This window comes from Canis lupus, chromosome 30, assembly GCF_011100685.1.
Source record: "Canis lupus familiaris isolate Mischka breed German Shepherd chromosome 30, alternate assembly UU_Cfam_GSD_1.0, whole genome shotgun sequence".
Lineage (NCBI taxonomy): Eukaryota > Metazoa > Chordata > Mammalia > Carnivora > Canidae > Canis > Canis lupus.
Genome location: NC_049251.1, coordinates 21,955,048 through 21,978,473, shown reverse-complemented (window position 1 = coordinate 21,978,473; position 23,426 = coordinate 21,955,048). Strand labels below are relative to the sequence as shown.

The 23,426-nt window shown below is 35.5% G+C and overlaps 2 protein-coding genes across 12 annotated transcripts in view; one reads left to right on the top strand and one right to left on the bottom strand.

The window, feature by feature from the left end:
• MNS1 (meiosis specific nuclear structural 1) overlaps window positions 1-20,260 on the top strand; it is a 33,942-nt gene extending 13,682 nt beyond the window's left edge. The window contains exons 4-11 of the mRNA XM_038580493.1: window positions 3,189-3,291; window positions 5,770-5,999; window positions 6,717-6,933; window positions 7,037-7,144; window positions 12,637-12,894; window positions 17,783-17,908; window positions 19,272-19,653; window positions 19,909-20,260. Coding sequence (XP_038436421.1) covers window positions 3,189-3,291; window positions 5,770-5,999; window positions 6,717-6,933; window positions 7,037-7,144; window positions 12,637-12,894; window positions 17,783-17,908; window positions 19,272-19,364 — 1,135 coding nt within the window. The 3' untranslated portion in view covers window positions 19,365-19,653; window positions 19,909-20,260. The remainder of the gene's footprint in view (window positions 1-3,188; window positions 3,292-5,769; window positions 6,000-6,716; window positions 6,934-7,036; window positions 7,145-12,636; window positions 12,895-17,782; window positions 17,909-19,271; window positions 19,654-19,908) is intronic.
• TEX9 (testis expressed 9) overlaps window positions 19,743-23,426 on the bottom strand; it is a 196,377-nt gene continuing 192,693 nt past the window's right edge. For 8 of the 11 annotated variants that reach the window (XM_038580497.1, XM_038580494.1, XM_038580498.1 and 5 more), the window contains 2 exons: window positions 20,931-21,065; window positions 19,743-20,109 (listed from right to left, as the gene is read on the bottom strand). In XM_038580497.1, the coding sequence (XP_038436425.1) occupies window positions 20,032-20,109; window positions 20,931-21,065 (213 nt within the window). In that variant the 3' untranslated portion in view covers window positions 19,743-20,031. Of the gene's footprint in view, window positions 20,110-20,927; window positions 21,066-21,158; window positions 21,379-23,426 lie in introns of those variants that run through there. The other 3 variants (XR_005381691.1, XR_005381692.1, XR_005381693.1) reach the window with 3 other exon arrangements.

Genomic DNA, 23,426 nt, shown 5'->3' with positions numbered 1-23,426 from the left:
TTATTATAACAATTACTTTCAGTATAATCCTAATCAGAATCTCTGCCAGTATTGTTTATTGTGACATTTGACAAGCTGATTCTAAAATGTATATGGAAATGCAAAGTACCAAGAATGGCTAAGATGATCTTTAAGAAGCCCAAAATTGGTGATTTATTCTCTAGGATATGAAAAATTATTATAAAGCTACAATAATTTAGATAGTGTGGTTTTAGCACAGCATAAACAAATGGATCGATGGGATAGAATGGAGCAGATCTTCTCAACCAGAAAATTTAAACCCTAATGGTCCAAGGTATCCTTTATCTGTAATGAATTAATTAACCTCCTGTGGATCTAAAACAATACCAACTATATACCATCTATGAGAAAATTAAAATGTAGCTACTCAGTCTTCTGCAGGATTTAATTCCCTTATGGGACCCCAGTTGAGGAAGGGTGGAATATATTCAAAAACAGATCTATGCATAGATGTACACTTAAACCTTGTGACACTGCAGAACATTGTCACTGCCCTGGTACTGCACAGCATTCAGAAATGGACATTTTTATAAAATAGTACTGGATCAATTCAATAGCCATATATACAAAAATGAACTTGATTTTTACCTCACGGTACACACAGATATCAATTCTTGAATGATTATAGTCTAAAAGTCAGTGGCAAAACAAAGTTTTGAGAGACTAATAAAAGAAAATACCTTTATGTCTGTGCAGTAGGCAACATTTCTTAAAACATGACACAGAAGTCATTGACAATGAAGAAAAAGATTGATGAATTAGAATACTTCTCTTCATCTAAAGAAACCACTGTGAGAGTAAGTATAGAATGGAATGAAATATTTGCAATTTATATAAGCAACAAGAGACTTGTGTTAAGAATATATAAAGAACTTTTATGCGACAATAAGAAGTAGACAATTTAGTCTAAAACAGGGCAAAAATTGAACAAAAACTTCAAAGAAGATACAGAAATGGCTCAAACATGAAAGGTCTGTTTCATTTTAATAATAGGGAAACAAATTAAAACCCCAATGATATATTACACACTCACAAGAGTGATAAAACAAAAAAGAATGATGAGACTGGAAAGTGTGGCTGGGATGTATAGCATAGTGCTTAAGCACTATGAGTGTAGATCTGTACAAAGCATTGGAAAGCTGGCATTTTCTACTACATTTGAACACAGCCTTACCCTGTGACTCAGATTTCACTCCCCAGGTATATATCCAACAGAAATGTGAGTGTATTTTTTCTTCAAGTGAAGGTCATTTATTTGCATGTTAGTTTTTTAAATTTGATGCACTTTGTTTTGGAGAGGTAATATAAATTGTGATTGGGTTCATACATTGGTTTACAAATATTAATACCTAACTCCAACAAAAACCCTTGTAAATATACAAGGGCCCTCTTAGAGTTAAATATATAGAGTAACCTGGAAACTTAATCCTCATTTATATTATTATTTTTATGAAAGAAAGCAATCTTTTTTTTTAAAGGATTTCATTTATTCATGAGAGACACACAGAGAGAGGCAGAGACATAGGCAGGGGGAGAAGCAGGCTTCCCTGCAGAGAGCCTGATGTGGGACTCAATCCCAGGACCCTGGGATCACGACCTGAGCTGAAGGCAGATGCTCAACCAATGAGCTATCCAGGTGCTCCGAAAGAAAGCAGTATGGTGTCATACATACTGACACCTACAATAGTAAGGGCAAGAAGAACACATCACAACACCAATACCTCTCTCTTCCCTTAGTCATGATGACTGTGTCTTTGAAGGTATAGGGTACTTGTAAGTTGTTGGGTGAGTGCCTGTGTTCTAGTAAGAATTAAGGTGTGTTGGGGGCACCTGGGTGGCACAGTCAGTTAAGCTTCCAACTCTTGGTTTCAGCTCAGGCCACGATCTCAGGATCATGAGATAGAGCCCTGCCTCAGGCTCAGGCTCAGCAGAGTCAGCTTCAGACTCTCTCTTCCTCTCCCTCTGCTACTCCCCACCTCTCTAAAATAAATGAATCTTTTTTTTTTTTAAGATTTATTTATTTATTTATGAGAGAGAGAGAGAGAGAGAGAGAGAGGCAGAGACACAGGAGGAGGGAGAAGCAGGTTCCATGCTGGGAGCCTGATGTAGGACTCGATCCCGGGACTCCAGGATCGTGCCCTGGGCCAAAGGCAGGCGCTAAACCACTGAGCCACCCAGGGATCCCCTGAATCTTTTTTTTTTTTTTAAGATTTTATTTATTTATTCATAGAGACAGAGAGAGAGAGAGGCAGAGGGAAAAGCAGGCTCCATGCAGGGAGCCTGATGTGGGACTCGATCCCGGGTCTCCAGGATCACACCCCAGGCTGCAGGTGGCGCCAAACCGCTGCGCCACTGGGGCTGCCCCACTGGGGCTGCCCCTGAATCTTTTTTTTTAATGAATTAAGATGTGCATCTAAGTAACATCTAAAGACCCTTCCAGCTCAGAATTCTTATATTCAGAATTATGTCTGGCACATTAAAATGAAAAGTTGTGTATAGCATATTGTTTTCCACTATAGTTAGGGAAAGGGTAGATTCAAAAGTAGCTCAGAGATTTTCTGGGGCAGTCTTCATTTTTAACAGATCAGTAAACAAGCCCAGTTACCTATGAAGGATAACTTATATTTTTTATAGTTACTGGAGTTACACTCCATCATCATCATCATCAAAAAATAGTTACCATTTATAGAGTGTTTACTGTGTTACAGGTACTTTTCTAAGCTTTTTAAATACATCAACTAATTCCCATAGCTACCCCTTCTACAGATAACAAAACTGAGGTACAAAATTTAAGTAATTTGCCCTAAACCGTTCCACTATCATTCTTTTTAGCTCGATAGCATTAGTAGTAGCTAGACAGAAATTTTAACTAGTATTGATAAAGCATCTTCTCTCAGTCACACAGTGGCAAAAAAAAGATTTTATAGTGATGATTATTGAAAATAAAAGAGTTGTTTTGTCTGGAGAATTAATTACAATGTCTCATTTCATATGCATTCTGATTTTTCTTTGGGTGAAGGGAGGAAAGGATATTGTTTTCAAGGTATTTAATAATATAAATATCTTTTACACATTTAGAAAAGTTTTTTATTTTAAATACAGACTTTTAAAATAGTAAAAGAAATATGGTCCTCAATTTTAAATTTCTGTCTTTTTTTTTTAAACAGTATTGAGCTCAGAGAATTGGAGAAGAAATTAAAAGCAGCTTATATGAATAAAGAAAGGGCAGCTCAGATTGCAGAGAAGGATGCCATTAAATACGAGCAAATGGTAATCATGTTTCTGTCATTATGTTTTCTATATTTTTACTTACCTTCATTTAGAAAACCAAAAATAGACCAAGTTTTTCAAAATTGTTGCATACTATAAAGAATTTACACTGCTAGTTTTCTTAAATACTTTTTAATTCTCAGATACTTAAGGTACAGGAACTCCTATATTATTTAATAGTGAGCCTTGTCTAATTTCATGTTAGAGTCTTTCAGAGCCACAAAGAATGAGGTTGCTGTTTAGAATGAATAGCTATACTCAGTAAGTCTGAGCATTTCTTGTGTTCTCTGATTATTCTTTGACAAATCAATGTAATAACATTTTGTACTTGTAAATGTTTTAAAAATTAAAGTGTTTTATACTTTTAGGTGGGAAAACTTTCCTGTTTTATAAGTAGCTATCTCTTCTTCTATTTCTCTCTATTTTTATCCCCTTTTCTAACTTCTAATATACTGCCAAGTTCAGGGCAAGAATTACTCTTGAGCAAAGGAGTTCCAGACACACTCACCAGTGGTGTTATATGGTAAATGTAGAATAGGGTTTATTGGGTTAACACTTAGAAGCAGGGTGACACCATCACGTGGGCTTTCATGGTCCCACAGAAAGGCTAGATGTAGATGAAAAGGTCTGATTGCAATATTACATGGTCTTGTAAGTTCTCTTCTCATAGTTCTCTATTATTATGTAGAACATTTTGGTGGTAGCATTTCCTCTCTCCTAGATCCCTTTCAAAGATGTTGTACAGCTATTAAAGAGAGGAGGCAGAGGTTAATATTCTGACTTTTAAAGTTGGCCTGAATATATTATACGTTAAAAATAAAAAAGCAAGCTGCAAACAAATCAAGTTGGAGAGTAATACATATCACAAACCATTTTTATTTTTTAAAACCTGTATCTGTATATCAACCTATGTGTATATATCAACACACACATATGTTCACACACACACACAATTAGAGGAGTAATATCAAAATACTTAACCAGTGCAGTGCAATATGGGCATCTACTATGACGAGATGCTGAGATGCTGGCCATAGTGATGTGTCTGTGCATGTGTGTTAGTATGAGGGTCATACAGCATGCTGGTGACTGAGATCACCTTTGGTGTGGCAGGTTACAGGAGAGCACAGGAGATTTGGTTTCCAGAGCCATGTAGTTCTTTTCTACCTTTGCAGAGATAAAGTAGAACATAAACAGTATACTTTTTGACTAGTAGCTTATAGTTTTATCCTGATAATTGAGGTTTCTCAAAGCAGTTGTACATTTTAATCTGATTCCTGAAAGAATTGCCGCTATTTTCTAAATAAAATTGGTCCACAAAAATTAAACTTAAATAGTCCTGGGACTTCACTAGGTGTTGAGATATCTAGGTACCAGTTTGGGCTCTGTCTCTCTGAGCTAGCCTTATCTGTGAAATGAGAATGTTGTATTTCTATAAGTGTATGGCAATGTGAAAACAAAAACATAAATATTTTTGTCATTTCACATTTTTTAAAAGAACCTAATACAGCATGTGGTAAGAAAATAGAAGCAGAGAAAGAGTTGGTCAAGTTATATTAATAGTGTATATGGTAAAGGCATCAATTAGATCAGGAATGGCATTCAGCATTCATATTTTAATCTGTTTCTTCTTGCCTATTTGACGCCATTAACCATTCTAGCATTTAGATTGTGCCATCATAATGGCAAAGAGTAATAAAAATGGCCTCAATATATTTAATTGACAAATTATTTTTCTAAGTGATTTCAAAATGCTCAAAACAAATAAGAGGTTTAACCTAATTAAGAAGCAAGATTTCTCTAACTCAGAGGGAATGGTCTTGAATGAATGAATTAAAAGCTACAAAAAACAGGCACAGTGGTATATATGACTCTTTAAAGATTATAAAGGACATTTAATAAATGAGAAATGAGAGACTTCAAAGGCCAATGGCAAGAAAGTTTAGACTGGGAGAAACATTAAGAGTGGTTCAGAGCTGTTTAATAGTAGACCTGTCTCAAAAAGAGTACCATCCTTGATGTAAATGGTAGCTGATACACAATGGAGCTAAAAATTGCCTCTATCAACTTTTAAATAAGAGAAAAAGATAACTATTGCTTTTTAAGCACAGTGTTAATAAAGTCTTTCTAATTTTATTTGCTGTTTTTCAAATGTGGAGTTATCAGTTATCCTGTATTTCCTTCAGACCTACTTGAAGGACTGGGAAGGCCTCTTTAGGGTTTGACTCATCATTTAAACCCTTCAGGTGACAGTAACTTTCCTTAGCTTTTAACCTTGACGGATGAAAATATTTTATGCAATAGGCTTTATAATGTTCCATTTTGTCTGTTTTGAAATATTCTATGATACTGTGCTCATTTCAAATGTAATTACCAATATGGCTGGGTTTAGATCTATCATTTTTCTACTGCTTCATCTGAAAATGATATTCTTTTGAATATTTGAAAATGGAAAGATGAATTTTATCCTAATAACAGAAGCGTGATGCTGAAATAGCCAAAACCATGATGGAGGAACACGAGAGAGTAATAAAGGAAGAGAGTGCTGCGGAGGACAAACGAAATAAAGTAAAAGCACAGTATTATCTGGACTTAGAGAAACAACTTGAAGAACAAGAGAAGAAAAAGCAGGAAGCGTATGAGCAGTTATTAAAAGAGAAACTCATGATTGATGAAATTGTTAGGAAAATCTATGAAGAAGATCAATTGTAAGTTTATCCCAGCTTCTTTATATGCCTAAACATTGAGATTTGATTTATCTTAGGCTTGTTGTGAAGATGTAAAGCAACTAAACAGTGCCTAATACATAGTAAGTCCTCAGTAAATGTTACAGTTACATGAACTGAGATCAACTCCTGTTTATCTTCGTAAGCATGATAATTATAACAAATGCTTACTAAGTAACAATGATTAAACCTTTGTTTTTCTTAAATATGCTCGTATCATGTCAGAGGACTTCTGATCATTTCTTTGCTAGACAGCTGAGTGTAATGTAAACAGGTTGTTGGCCTTTCTAAAGCGAGATGCATAAAACTCCACTAATAGGTTAGAGAAAAGTTAGAAGTAGTATTTTACTTACAAGATTCATACCTGTCATATTGGGTGGCACATAGTATATACTCAAAATGTTTGTGATATGAATGAATGAATAAACTATAAGTAGAAAAGCTGTGAAGTGCGATTTCCATCAGGTCATGACCTAAGGGTTATGAGATCAAGCCCCATGTCAGGTTCCGTGCTCAGTGGGGAGTCTGCTTGAGATTCTCCTCCCTCTCTCCCTCCCCCTGCTTGTACTCTCTCATTCTCTTTCTCTCTCTCAAATAAATAAGAAAAGTTGGTTTTCCCATATTATTGTCAATTGAAGGAAATGATACATTTTTCAATATTATTTGTTACTTTAAAACTGCACTATTATTGCTTTTTAGGGAAAGACAACAAAAGTTAGAAAAAATGAATGTAACTCGAAGGTATATAGAAGAATTTCAGAAAGAGCAGGCTCTGTGGAGAAAGAAGAAGCGTGAGGAGATGGAAGAAGAAAACAGAAAAATCATAGAATTTGCCAATATGCAGCAACAAAGAGAAGAAGATCGGATGGCAAAAGTTCAAGAAAATGAGGAAAAAAGGCTACAGCTTCAGAATATGGTATTAAAATAATTAGTTCTTTAACATTGGAGAAATTCTGAAATACTTATTAATAGAATTTGCTTCTCATTAATGTTTGTGTGTTTCTGTAAAAATTTATTAGCTGACTCAGAAATTGGAAGAAATGCTGCGGCAACGTGAAGATTTGGAACAAGTGCGACAAGAATTATACCAGGAAGAACAAGCTGAAATGCATAAGATGAAACTAAAAGTAAGTTTTGGATATGGAAAGGATTATTAACATAGAGAAGATTATCATTTTCAGATGAAGCAGTAGAAAAATGATAGATCTAAACCCAGCCATATTGGTAATTACATTATGTGTAAATAACATAAACATTACAATTAAAAAATTTCAGGCTGGATAAAAAAGCTAGACTTGGGCAGCAGTTCACAAACTGCATAAAAAGTGTGATTCAATTGTGTTATCTATAAGAAACACAATTTAAGTATGAAGACGTATAGTTTAAAAACAAAAGGATGGAGAGAGATATACTAAACACTAATCAAAAGCAAGTTAGGGTGAAATCAACATGCTAATAAGGTAAATTCATGTAGAGAATATAACAGCCCTAAAGGTGGATGAATCTAAACAAAGATTAAAATGCATGAGGTAAAACTGAAAGGAGAAAAAGACAAATCCATAATTATAGTTGAAGATTACAGTTTTCCTTCTCATTAGTGTATAGAATAGTCAGAAAACCACAGGATATAGTGTTGAAGAATATAAAAAAACTTCATCTCAAGATGACTTGCCAATTTCTAATTTGGTTGTACATTTATTGTAGAGTTTTGATAGTTCTTTATGTATTCTAGATGCTAGTCCTTTGTCAGATGTGTAGGTTTACAGATATTTTCTCTTAATCTGTCTGTAGCTCATCTTTTTGTCTTCTTAACAGGGTTTCTCTCAAGCAAGTGTTGTCAGTTTCTATGAGGTCCAACTTACCAATTTCAATTTTTATAGATCGTAATTTGACATCAATTCTAAGAAGTTTTTGCCTAGATCCTGAAGAATCTTTTTTTTCCTAAAATTTTTTTTACTTTTATATCTGTGATCCATTTTCAGTTAATATTTTATATAGGGTATAAAAAGAAACTAAGGTCAAGATTTTTGCTTTTAGATGTTCAGTTGTACCATATCATTTGTTGGAAAGATTTTCTATCCTACATCAAATTGCTTTTACAATTTACTAAAACACAGTTGAGTATATTTGTATGGGTATGGGTCTGTTCCTGGATCTCTGTTTTGTTCCATTGATCTATGTGTTTATTCCTTCACCAATACAACACAGTTTTGATTACTGTAGCTATATAATAATTCTTCATATTTGCTTTAGCCTTTCTATATATATTTGTTGTTATATATTTCTATATATATTTGTTCTATATATATCTGTTAATTGTAGTTTGTTTTGTAGATAGATGCTCTTTATTAAGTGGAAGATGTTCTCTTTTCCTGTTTTTGAAGGTTTTTATCATGAAGGGATGTTAAATTTTGTCAAATGCTTTTTCTGCATTTATAGAATAAGATCATGTGCTTTTTCCTCTTTACCTTGGTGGATTACATTGATTTTTTGAATACTGAACCATCCTCGATTCACTGAAATAAATCCCACTTTGAATAGGTGTATAATTCTTTTAATATATGGCTGGATTATTAACGGCATAAAAAAATGTTAAGTATGTACATGTCTTCTTATATATATATAAGATATATATATGTCTTATATATATAGATATATATAGCTATATATAGATATATCTCTAATATCAAATTACCCAAAAAATTAAGAATAAAATGATGGATGAAGGCATAACAGGTATATATAAACAAATGGGAAGCAGATAGGCAAGGTCGTCATCAGATAAGTAGAACATCAAATGAATCCCAGATATCACAGATGAAGGGTATAATTGATAATGAAGGTTCTAAAGAATAAACATTTAACTTTCTATCAAACATTTCATTGAAGTATGTAACTTTAGAAGCTATTAAATCTCTAAAGAAAATTTACCAGAATAACCAAGGAGAAATGGTGCTTAACACCACTATATTTTCATCTTCTAACTGAAAGTCTGAAAATATTTTTTTCAATCATTATTGGTTGAAGAGGAAATTTGCCGGTTAAATTTAAAGGATGAGATTACTACATATCAAAATCTTAACAGATTTATAAAACTGATCTCTGAGGCAATTAATTTTTAAACAAGAAATATTGGTAAAATTTATCTAGGTAGCCAACTCAGTAACTTAGAAAAACAAGACAAATTCAAGTATGAGGCAATAATATGGAAGGAAATCATAAAGATACAAGTGGAAATTTCCTGAAAGTAAGGAAAATACATTAGTATAATTAATCCGATTACTTCGTATTGGGGGACAAGGATTTTACTCTGGAAAAACATACTAAAGAAGAAAAGCAAACCAAAACAAAAAGGACTAAAGGGTCTATAAAGGAAAAAGATTAGAAAATAGTGAACAGTGGAACACCTGGATGGTGCATTCAGTTGAATGTCCAACTCTTCATTTTGGGTCAGCTAATGATCTCACGGTCGGGAAATGGAGCTTCACTAGGCATGAAGCTCAGTGTAGAGTCTGCTTAAGACTTACTCTCTCCCTCTCCCTTTGCCCCTCCTCCATCCCTGCGCACACGTGCTCTTTCTCTTAAATAAATCTTTTAATTTTTTAAATTTATTTATTCATGAAAGACAGAGAGAGACAGAGACATAGGCAAAGGGAAAAGCAGGTTCCCTGTGGGGAGCCTGATGCGAGACTCAATCCCAGGACTCTGGGATCATGACCTGAGCTGCAGGCAAACCCTCAACCACTGAGCCACCCAGACGTCCCTAAGCAAATCTTTTTATTTTTTTATTTTTTAAAAAGATTTTATTTATTCCAGACACAGAGAGTGAGAGGCAGAGACACAGGCAGAGGGAGAAGCAGGCTCCATGATGAGAGCCGGATGCAGGACTCGATCCCAGGACTCCGGGATCACGCTCTGAGCTAAAGGCAGGCACTCAACCACTGAGCCACCCAGGCATCCGTTAAATAAATCTTTTTAAACAAATAGTGAAAGGATCATTCAATTGTATACTCCTAAAATGGGAAGATAATTTAATGTACAATATTCTGCATTAAAAATACGGTGATTTCAAAAATGGAAAAAGCAGATGAAATAAAATTACTAAGGATATATCATATGAAAAGCTTTTGATGCCCTGCCTCATACCCTCTTATTCCCACCTTTGATTTCAGTGACAGCTGTGGGGAACACTCCTGAGAGCTTACACTGACTCTGTTGACAGCTTTCCAAAGTGTGGCAGTGTTGGTGGGGACAGGGAGTTAACACCCTCTGGGGCATCCCTCTGCCAACAGGGGACAGAGATTAAAGGATGAATGCTTCTTCCTGTCAGCCTTGGGGACAGACCTGAAAGGTGCTCCATGCATTCCTTACAAGGTCCTGGCAGGATTCACCCACAGTTGCCCACATAGTAACCAGTTCAGTGATGCACCCATGTGTTGGCTTTTCTTCCGTCCCTTATTTCTCTGCTTGACGCTCACTGCTGCTTCCTGAGATCTCCCTCTCATAAAAAATGTATATACAAATATTTGTATAAGGCTCTGCTTTCAGAGGAGAACCCAGACCAAGATACCTCTGAAAGTTTCCAGGCTCAGAGTAGTTTTTATAGCAAAGTATTTCAAACCTTCAGTGAATAGCTATTTCTTTTTTTTTTTTTAAGATTTTATTTATTTATTCATAGAGACACACACACACACAGAGAGAGGGAGAGAGAGGGAGGCAGAGACACAGGCAGAGGGAGAAGCAGGCTCCATGCAGAGAGCCTGACGTGGGACTTGATTCAGGGTCTCTAGGATCACGCCCTGAGCTGCAGGCGGTGCTAAACCGCTGTGCCACCGGGGCTGCCCTGAATAGCTATTTCTTAAACCACATTATGGGATGTAAAATTATGTGGTTTATATTATATATACACACACACACACACGTATAAAATCCTGACCCAGACAGGATAAAGAGTACAGAATACTTTTCTAGTTGAAAAAAATATAATCAATTGTGTTTTGTTTTGTTTTGTTTTGCTAACACTTCCCTGATTTTTAGCCAGATGTGTTTACCATTGGTTGGATTATACTAAAATTTGTATGGTAGATGGATGCCAGAAATGTCAGTAGTTCATTTGGTTCAATGTATGTTTTCTGTGTATACGGTATTATGACAAGCTCCAGAGGAATTCAAAGCTGAGACAGTATCTGCCTTCAATGAGCCTTCTGACTTCCATACAATACATGGCAGATGAACACAAACTATAAAATCATAAAAATACTGTGCCTAGCATCCCAAGGAAAAACAATATATATAATATATAAAATAATTTAAAAATGTGCCCTCTAGGAATTTACTCTTAGTGAGGAGATAAAAGACAGGGAATATGAAGTAGAATTAAATGATGGGAAAATTAAATGGTATCAGAGGCCCAGATGTGGGAATTAAAGTGATTGGAAAAGACTTTCTGGAGGAGGCAGGATTTGAACAGATTAGATAGAGATAAGTGAGGAAAAAAGGTTGAATATTCAAGATAATGAACAAAGTTATTATAACTGATGTTTCAGATTGACTCACTTAAAACCCACTCCTGTCCAAAAGGACAAAAATGTCTCAATAAAGACTGTAAAGTTAAAACCACATTTCCCTTCTTTTAGCTAGAATTCTTCATAAGACCTAGGCTATCTTCAAAGTTATCACTTCACCTCAAGATGTGAAGATAGAAGTGAGCAGTAAAATTGCAGTCACACGTGGAAGACTGGGGCATTGAGAGTAGATTTGGTAGTTACTGCCATGGAACTTGAGCCACGATGGTTAACCAAAGATAGATGGGAACTAAGATGGCAGCTGCTTCCCTGACCCTGTTGGAGGTTCTTTCTCTATGTCACCTGTTGGCCTGTAGTAAATCCCTTATAGTTTGTGTTACCTGTAAGAGCCCTGACCACACAGCTGTTGTTAAGGCAGTATTTCGAATGCCTTAAGGATAATGGCTTGCCTCCTGGAAATTGTGTTAGAATTAGGTAAGGTCAGTTACAGTTGAGAAGGAATTAAAATTTACATCAGTCCTAACTGGATGGATGATAAAGGAAAAATAGTAAAATGTTATTGATAGAATCTAGGTGTTAGGTAGATGGGTGGTCACTGTAAACATTTTTCAGTTGTGTTTGAAATTTTTCATAATAACATGTTAGGAAAATTAAAGCTTATAGGAAAAGACTTTAACTGCTCTAAGTAAATTTGAATTTCCCCCCAAAACTTGTGATTATCATTTCAAGATTATTCTGAAAAATACTTATCAGTGATTTGAACCAAAGTTTCAGGCAAGATTCTAGAATGATTCATAGTCAGTACAGATTTCACAGACCACAGATTTAATAACCCCAGGTGTGCAAAAAAAGTTTTATCAGCTCCTTCCAAAATATATACAAATTAAAATTTAAAAATAAGTCAATCAAAATGTAACATGTCCTTTATCCAAACGAGTTTTTAAAAGATGGGGAAAAGTGTTATCTGGAAGAGGTTTTTCAGTTTTATTTCATATTGTAACACTGTGCTCAACCAAACTCTCTCCACCCTTTCATTATAAATCTGCTGCAAAGAAACAGTTACTGAATTAATGTTTATATGGATTGTTGTTTAGGAGGAAGCAGAAGAGAAATTGAGAAAGCAAAAGGAGTTGAAGCAAAATTTTATAGAACAAATGGCCCTGAAGGAGCTAGTACTCCAGGCTGCGAAAGAGGAAGAGGAGACCTTTCGAAAGGCTATGCTCGCAAAGCTTGCTGAAGACGATCGGATAGAACTGATGAATGCTCAGAAACAAAGAATGAAGCAACTAGAACACAGGAGGGCTGTGGAAAAACTCATTGAAGAGCGTCGCAACCAGTTCCTTGCAGACAAAGTAAGAAAAACTGTTGCGTCTTTTTTGTTATTATCACTGAGCAACAATCAGCTCATCTGTTCCTCCACTAAATGTTTAACTGAGACCTTTATATGTGCCAGAGGTGGTTAGGTATCTGTTTACTAATCATATGGTATAGATATTTCTGACCATTTACTAATGCATCGAGAATATATTGATGCTTTCTATGTACTGGATACTAGTTGGTTGGTTTTGAGAACATAAATACAACCAAGTCCATGGTATCTATGGGTTTATGGTCTTGGTTAAAGAAAATATAGAAGAACAATCATTATAAAGATAGGCTAAGTACCTGTGATAATAATTATAAGGTGTGGGGATCTTATTATGGTAGAGGGGACACATCATAAATGCACTGTATGCTATTTTAAGGAAAGTGGTCTTTATGCAGGGGGACCCAGTGAAGAATTAAGAAATCTAGGCAGCCTGGGTGGCTCGGCGGTTTAGCGTGTGATCCTGGAGACCAGGGATCGAGTCCCACGTCAGGCTCCCTGCATGTCTCTCTCCCTCTCTGTGTCTCTCATGAATAAATAGATAAAATCTTTAAAAAAAGAAGAAAGCTACATGATAAGTTCTGCACTTGGCAAGATGACTTGAGTAGGGGTATTGGGGTAGGACATAAGGGGAGTAAGACTGGAGACAGGGAGTCCAGTTAGGACATTACTGTAGTTAAGTCTGTGATAGGCAGAGAAAGCCCATGCAAATGGAGAAGGGGCCTGTCCAAGAGATACACTTGATGGGGCTTGGTGACCCGTTAGGTCTGGAGAGGTGAGATCAGGATTATAGCTGCTGCTGCTACTACTAAATAATACTATTGCTTCCATCTTCAGTGAGTGAGTGAGGTCCTAAAGAAAACAAAGAAAAATAGATTTCAAGGGGCATGTAATTCCATTTTGTCCACATTAATTTTGAGGCCCCAGGGAGATTTCTTAGTTGGAAATGTAGATTTAAGAGAGAGGGAACTAGATTTGTGCCTTTGGACACATCGATTTGTCAGTTTCATTCATAAGCCTGAAATAATACTTATATAATCTGCCTCACTAGATTGTTGTGCTTTGAGAACCAAGTAAGATAACATGTGTTTTATAAACATAAACCGCTCTAAATATGAAGAGTACAGATTAGGCATATGATATTTTAAAATATTAATAGAAGTGGTAGTGATAACCACTAACATTTATTGAGTGTTTACATGTGTCATTCACTATTCTAAGTCCATTAAAAGCAAAGTGATAACCTTAAACTTTCAACCCTTTGAGTTAGGTACTATTGGAAACTAAGGTAGAGGGAGATTATATATATTGCTAAAAGTTTCACAGCAAGTAAATGGCAGAGCTGGGATTAACAATTAATAAAATGATGATCTTTTCCTGTATGGGTAGACAGGAAGAAAAGACTTGATTAAATATAAAATTATACTAAGAACACATCTCTTAAATCTATAGTGTAAACATTTATAGAATTTGGTAGCTGTAATTTACTAATTGTGCAATTTAGTTGACCCATGAATAGCACAGGTTTAGGGGTGCTGACACTTCCTCCCCAACCCCAGTGAAAAACCCACATTCACTTTTCACTCCCCCAAACTTAATAGCCTACTGATGACCAGAAGCCTTACAGATAACATATTTAATTAGTTCTTACTTTATATATGTATTATATATAAATATAAATCTATATATATTGTATTCTTATTTTTTAAAAGATTTATTTATTTATTCATAAGAGACACAGGCAGAGGGAGAAGCAGGCTCCATGCAGGGAGCCTGATGTGGGACTTGATCCCGGGATCCTGGGAGCATGCCCTGAGCCAAAGGCAGATGCTCAACTGCTGAGCCACCCAGGCGTCCCTATACTGTATTCTTAAAGTAAGCTAGAGAAAAAAAAAAAAACATTAGGAAAATCATAAGGAAGAGGAAATACATTTGCAGTATATATATTGTATTTATCAAAAAAATACTGCAGGTAAGTGGACCTGTGCAGTTCAAACCTGTGGTGTTCATAGGTCAACCGTACGTTTATGGCAGAACTTTGTGGTTTTACCTGGAAATACATAATAGATGAATAAAAGCAGAAGGCTATTCTAAGTTGGCAGCATATGAAATTATCACAATGAGAAACTTGAATAATAGGCAAAGGAGTTAGGAGGAGGAGGAAAAAAAACAATGACAAGACAAAGAAATGGTTATAAAGGCAAGAGAATCTGGATGGTCTATCACAGAAAACCAGAGAGATCAGCTCTGTCTTGTGCCTGCTTCAAGAAGTGTTGAGATACTCTGGCTTTCCTCTCTTCTTAACTCATTTCACACCATAGTTCTGTTGCCGTATTTCCAGATGTCTAAATGACATAAATCTTATAGGTGCATTAGAATTAAGGTTTCCACACACAATTGAACATTCCAGACATTTTTTCCAATTTCTGAATCTCGGTTAAAGACCACATATTCAGTCACCCAAGTCTATGACCTTGGAATCATTCCTGGATTTTTTGCCCATTCCTATCTAATAATTTTAGTCAGCCACCAAATTCTCTTGACTTCACCTCAGCACTAAGTGTTAAATCCAGTTTCTTTTCTTCATAACTTAGCTCAGACATTCAATACCATTACTGTGGACTACTGAAACTGTCAAATGGAAATCAGATAAAACTGCCTGAAGCATAGACACTTCTACAAACAATTTGCCTTAATTTTTTTCTAATGTAAATATTCCTAGTATGAAGTTGTGTGCTTAAAATATCAGTGAGATTGGGTTACATCCCAAGGGCAAGGGTGTTTTCATGATCATGGAACATATTAATCCATTCCATTACAATCCTATAAGGCTTTCACTCTGTTTTTCAGATTTCAGAGAAAAGTACCTACAGTTCTGTCTAGCTTTAAAAAAAACCATATGGTTAGTCAGACAAAATCTGAAACTACCCAGGAAAGTTTACTACCAGCAATTCAGAATTTGTCCTAAATGGACAAATTGGTTTCAGATTTTTTTTTTTAATTTTTATTTATTGATGATAGTCACACAGAGAGAGAGAGAGAGAGAGAGAGGCAGAGAGAGAAGCAGGCTCCATGCACCGGGAGCCCGACGTGGGATTCGATCCCGGGTCTCCAGGATCGCGCCCTGGGCCAAAGGCAGGCGCCAAACCGCTGCGCCACCCAGGGATCCCCGGTTTCAGATTTTTTTTAAACTACCCTTATTCTAAAAATGTTTATTAGGATTTTTAATGTGTTTACCACATCCTGAGAAATCTTGTATTCTACCCGTTAGGTTTTTGTCCAATGATGTACAATCTCTAACAAATGAGCTTTCCTCACATCACAGAACTTTCTTGCATTTTCTTTTTATAAGGAACAGATCAGTTAGGATTAGGTTTGACTACAGGTAGAGAGTACCAAATAAATAGTGGCTTAGTAGATAGACTTAGTAGATAGTTTACTCTTCTCCCACATAAAAGCCTAAAGATAGGCAATTCAGGGCTGGGTAGAGGCTTTATTCAGTCTTCAGCAACCAGGCTCGGCCTTGCTTTTCACTGTGGCTTCCACAGGATATAACTTTATCTTCATGATCTAAATTGGATCTTCACCCTTCATGTTTCAAGCAGGAGATGGAAGAGGTGAAGAAGGCACAAAGTGGGTGTGTAAGATTGATTCCCAGAATCTGCATATGATACTTTTGCTTATATTCCATTGGCAGAAACCATGTCCTGTTGTGAACACTTCTGACTAGTCATAAGGGAGCCTTTGAAATGTAGTCTCAAAAATATTTCAGGTATAACAATTCCATGGCAGATTTTGCTACCCTATTTCATCTTAGAGATAAATAGGAGCCACTCAACTCTTTCAGTAACAAGATGGGTGAGAGTATCTTTTCTCAATTAGCTATTATCAATGGTGCTTCTGATTCTGTAATACAAATAGTATCATAGTAGACAAAATATTCTCATGAGAAGCAATTATAGGTTGAAGTGGCCGCAGATTTGGCTGTTTCGCAGCATCTTTCTTTATCTTCATCTGGTGACTACGAAGAGTTATTAGGTTATGTAGAAGCTAGCTAGCCTCCCATTGTAGCAAGAGAGACAGACATACTCTTCTAGTTTACATGACCTTGATAAGGAGAGGTCTGAAGAAATAGTGACCCTCGGAAACTATAGTTACTGCACAGACAAGCTTAACATTACTACTCCTTTAATTGTAGATAGGAACTCACTATTTCAGTGGTTTGCCTTTAGCACTCTTCTCTTTCCAAGAGGATTATTTGGGTACAACTCCATAAGAATTCTTTTAAGACCTAAAACTTTTTAAAGCTGGTCATCTCTTTCATAGTATATGGTACAGAATTTTGGTGTGGTTATGTAAGGGCATTCAGAACTCTCCTAAGAAACATTGGTTCTTCTGTTGGAACTCTCGTGGCTACTCTTGGGCCTCATGCAGGCTCTTAAAACTTTTAACGTTCATGGAAATATTTACTTTTTATAGATATCCCTAGTCTGTTTTATCCAACTTTTGTTTTACACTGTAAGCTGCCTTTAGCACTTGACATATGGTAAACATTACATAAATATTTGAATTAGGAAATCCCTCCTTTGAACATTTTTTTCCTTGGTAATGAAGGTACTGTCCTGAAAATATATACTTGCCTCCCTAAAATCCCAGTCATGGTTATTGTTTTTGTGACTTTAAGGGAATAATGACTGGAAGAGAGATATGTGTATATATAATACATGAAAAAGACATATATATAGAGAGAGTATTTTCTGAAGTTAATGTCAAAAATAGTTCATCAATTTTATCTAATTTGCTGCAAGAATAGTTTTATTTGATAACTTCTTAAAAGACTAACGTATTCTGTAATAATAAAATTTTGTTTCTAGCAACGTGAACTGGAAGAATGGCAGTTGCAGCAAAGACGACAAGGATGCATTAATGCAATTATTGAAGAAGAAAGACTAAAACTTCTTAAAGAACATGCTACAAAATTACTAGGATATCTCCCTAAAGTAAGTGAGATTTAACTCAAGGTATAATCTTCCTGTCCTCTAATAGCAGGGAAAATACATGGTAATTAGGATTTCAGGGGGCCTGTGTTTCACTTAGTTCTGGCGTTACAAAGCAGCAGTGGGATGTTAGGCAGTCATTGACCTCTGTCTCTAAAATGAGAGCGTTGGTGAACTTTCTTATAAGTATACGCTAGATTTCCTGAATTTATATTCTAGAAATTTTTTCTTCCCTTTTGGTGTAGTAAGTCTAAAACTAAACTACCCTAACGCAGTTGTGATACTTTGTACACCAAAATTGATAATACACAGGAAACTCTTGTAACTGGAAACACCGCTAATAGACACCTGCTTGAACCAAGTCCAAGACAGATTTGCTGTATGATGAATGGGAGGTTATAAGTAGGTAGTAGGCAGCTTGTTTTTAAAAGCACTTCCAAAAGATAACATTTTCATGTATAAGTGGTGAGATACATTCTGACTATAAATGAAGTAACAAGTTTCATAAACCATGTAAACATCTGGATGCATGTAAATACAATTTCCATCCTTCAAATATAGACATGTCATTTGACTTTTTATTCATTTGGAAGAACTGGTGCTTATTTTGTGTTCAATGCAGTGCTCAGGAAGGAAGGAGAAAGGGAAATGAGTAATTATTGCTTTTCCACGGGATGTTATAGTCTAACTGGTTGATAGGATTAATGAATATGAAATGATGTATTAATTTAAAAACAAGACTATAAATTCCAGAGAGTCTGGGATTTAGAGATTTTTAAAAGGAAATAATTGTAGAGATGGGGGAGAGTCTAACAAACCTAATAATCCTCAAATGACCTGAATTATTCTTTAGCTCCTTTAAATTATATAAGTAAATATTTAAGAGCCTTTTATATATAGTATAAGGGAAAAGAAAAGTAAATAAAAGCTTGGAGATTTTCATAGGGCTTGTTTAAATGGTGTAACTCCAAGCCTGGAGACTTTCCTGGAAGATTAAATGTTAGCTGATCAGTCCCTGAGTGGAGGCAAGAGTCAATCCCATGCACGAACCTGGCAAAGCTCAGTCTCTTTACCCTGACCTCTCTCTCATACCTTAAATTTTTTCTCATTCAGCCAGTGCAGGCAGTGGTGACAAAGAGCCCAGATTTGTATTACAAATTCTTACACTGGAGCTGATAGATATATCAAACTAAAGAATATTTAATAAAATTTTCAGAGAATAGTGATATTTTTCATAAACCTATTAAATAGATTTCATTATTTTGGAGATAACTTCACAAATTTGTAGTCTATGTATTTGTTAGTCTTAAAATTTAGTGAAGTGCTCTGGTATTTCAATTAACCCACAAAAATATTTTTCTTGTAGGGAGTATTTAAAAAAGAGGGTGATATCGATATGCTTGGTGAAGAATTTAGGAAAGCATATCAGAAAAGGAGTGAAATTTGTGGAGAGAAATGATACCATCAAGATTTGGTAAAACCCGAATTGTTTTTACCACTAGATGTCACCGTAACTTTTGTTTTATGGATTCACTATCACTGAAATGTAATCTATTTTTGTAAACAGTTGTTTTCTAATTAAAAAATTACAGAATATATTTTAGCTACAAAATTGCTTTTAGTCAAACTCTTGTTCCTGAAATGATAATTTGAAGATCTGACTTCCATATCACTACCCAAGAGACTAATTTCTTCATGCTGCTGCTCAGAGCTTTTTCTGCATCTCCATTCAGACTGCAGTTCCACAGGTATTTGTGTTTTAGGAACTTTATTTCCCAGATTTGGCCAAAGTATCTTTTCCTCTGTATTGTAAGGGAAAAGAACAGTTAAGACTGAGGAATTTCAAAGTGCTTTATTGTCAAGAAGAACAATTTCTATCTCACAAACTATCACTTATGAACTAGTGCTGAATATAATATAAGAGGGCAAGTGGGTTATCCTATTTTACAAAATACTTCCTTTAATAATTACATGTCAATTCTGTATCCCCTAAATCTAAACAGGGAATTCTCTGGAGTTACCGGATGAAAGCCAATGAAATTAAAGTTTATAAAGAGTAAGAATAAATCATTAAAGTTTTAAATACAATGTATATGGGTCACATAGTCAGTTATAAAGTAGATCATTTATGAATTTCCCCATTCAAGTGCCTTCATAAATTCCTCTTCGGTAAAAGACAGCATCTTGGCAGCTTCAATATGCATCTGCATTTATAACAAATCGATATTGTTTTAGTATTAAAAGTAGACCACAGAACAATAGAAAATTGATAAAGGTATATAAATATGCTATCAATTATCAGCTCTGTTGGAATGTGTACTTGAATTCCAATAAACGTGAGATTTGAAATAATTACATTCAATGGTCAGCCTGTAAAAGCCTATTTTGCCCATGGTGGTTATTGAACCAATCTATTAAGAGAATATAGTAACATTTTAATTTATAAATTATAAATATAGTAACATTTAACTGTTACAAAAAGAGAAAGTGGCAGAACCATGACTTCATATCCTCTCACTACCAGGTGATTCATGTGCACAGAAGGGAATATAGCTTCGAATCAATCTTCAATGTTTCAAGAGGCAAGCCAATCCCCTAAGATAACAGTTATTCTTGTATATAATTAGGGAGTACCCATACTGTATTTCCAGTCCCATTTGCCACATTACTAATTTACTTGCAGGAAAATATCCAGTTGCTTGGATGACACATTGTGTATGTTATATAGATAAAATTTTGTGCCTAAGCATGTCAAACTATAAGACCTATCTAAAGTAGAAATAACTATTTTAGTAGAGCAGTCCAAATAATATCTATGATTTAACTTTTTTTTTTTTTTTTTTTAGATTTTAGAGAGAGAGAGAAAAGGAGCAGGGGGAGGGAAAGGGAGAAGCAGACTCCCCACTGAGCAGGGAGCCTGATGTGGAGCTCAATACCAGGACCTTGGGATCATGACCTGAGCAAAGGTAGACATTTAACTGACTAAGCCACCAGGTATTCCTGTGTTTTTTAAGGACAGACTCACCTTTTGCCTTTTTAAAATATCAATTAATTTTAATTGTTTCTTGAAACCTATCATTAATTCTCCTTTTTGTTTTTCTAGCTTCTTATTTTCTGATTTTAATGCTTCAATTTTTTGGTGTTCCTCATTGGCTATATCCTGCAAAAGGAAAAAAAAATATCCCATATAGTCTTCACAATCTTTACTGGAAAAAATATTACTAACATGACAATAGTTTTTATAACTTTTTACCTGAAATATAAAATTTTTGTTGTCTTCTTTGCATTACTGAATAAATGTAACTTTGATAACTTATAGTGATGCTCATGTCTCACACATTTTAAACATTTTAGAAATAATTCAGTTCCAATAATGGCGGCTTGTAATAGACAACTCTTCTGAGGGTAACAAAAAACATTTGAAGGTATAGATGAGTAATCGGTAGTGAGCAGAAACTGGAAGTGATACGATCCTTGAAAAAAAGGAAATATACTGGCTAAAGTCCACATTCAGCTGACTTGAGAGCACTTTCTACCTTATGGGTTCACAAGAGATAGACCTTACAGAAAAAGTAATCTTACTGGGCTGAGGAATGAGACAGCAGCTTTGCCAGGGTGGTAGAAATTTCTAGGTGGCAAATCCTAGAAAGAATGGAGCCCTTGAAATTCCCTCAAATCCTTGGCAGACACCTAAATACCCCAAATACCCCATGTGCAGGGTGAGACCCCTAGGAACACAAGAAAGACAATAGCTGTGGTCTAGCAAGCTGAGCAGAGAATTCAGCCACTGGCCTAACAAGGGAGAAAGAGTTTGTAATTCTGGCAAAAATTAACTGAATGAGCTCTGCAGCAATTTGGACAGTGCAGAAAAAGGACCAATGAACTTTAAAACAGACCAGTAGAATTTAATGAAGTAGAAGAAGATCTACTTAAATGTTAAAGGAAGTCTTTCGTGAAAACAGACCATGATACCAGAAGGAAATCTGAATATGCATACGCATGCATAAAAAATACCAGAAATAATAACATAATAAATATTAGACTTTTTCTTTTTAAAATAAATTGCTTTAAAAGATAATTGATGTCACCAAGATGGCAGATTAGGAAGCTCCAGGCCCTTGCCCCCAATGAACACACATGGAAACAGTGAAGATACAATGTAGCATAAGAACTATAGAAGCCAATTAAGCAGCAGTAGCAACCAGGCAAACACCTAACCAAGTAAAAGCCACATTCAAAATGATAGGAAATATCATGGCATTTATGCTCACCCTTTCTCCTTACCCTCCTGGGATATGGAAGGAAGCCTCTCAATTCATGGAAACAAGAGTAGAACCTGATTGTAATGTTCTGACTTGTCTGAGGATTGCTTGAGGGACTGTCTTGTCTGATTCAGAGCACTGATGGAATGGTGGCACAGTTTAGATTATCAGGTTGGAGGCTGCTGAAAGTAGTGGGAAATGCTGCACATGAGGGCTATAGGGGGTCTGCAGAACCACAAATGCAAGAGATTATAGGCAAAAGAATAAAATATAACATTTAAGGCCCTTAGAAGAAGCAGGGCTGAAGCTCCTAGGAAATTAAGACATTTAAGTGACTGAAGAGCTTTAAGAACTTTAATACAAAATGGCAATAGAAAGTTCTTCCCCATCAGTAATAACTTGAAATGTAAATGAATTAAATTCCCCCTAGATTGGATTTTAAAAAAAGACAAGTGTATTCTGTCTACAAGAGACTCACTTTAGATCTAATGATATATATATAGATAGATGAAAATGAAAGGATGAAGATACTGCATGCAAATAGCACCCAAAGAGGATAGAGGTGGCTATATTAATTAGATAAGAGACTTTACGTCAAAACAGTTACAAGACAAAAAAGGCCATTTTTTAATAAAAGGCTCAATTCACCAAGGAGTTTTAACAATTACATATGTACCAAACATCAGTTCCTAAATACACGAGACAGTGACAGAACTGGTGAGCTCTGCAATTAATAATAGACTTCAATACCCCACCTATGGATATAACTAGAAAGAGCAATAAGAACAGTACTTGAATAACCAATTGGACCCAAAAGACATATACAGAACATTCCAACCAACAAAAGCAAAATACACTTTTTTTTCTCTAAAGATTTGAGATAGAAGAGGGTAATAAGGGCAGAGAGAAACCCAAGCAGACTCTGCTGAATATGGAGCCTGACACAGAGCTTGATCTCACCACGCTGATACCACAACCTGAGCCAAAACCTAGAATCAGCCCTCAACCGACTACACCAACCAGGTGCCCCAAAATACACATTTTTTTAAAATGCACATGAAAGATTGGCCTAGATCATGTTAGGCCACGAAACTATTAATTTTTAAAGACTGAAACCATACAAAGTGTCTATCCTGCTAACAGTAAAATGAAACTAGAATACAACAGAATTTATGGAAAATCCATAAATATGTGAGAATTAACACACTCTTAACCAATGAGTTAAAGAAGAAATTGTAAGGGAAATAAGAGAATATCTT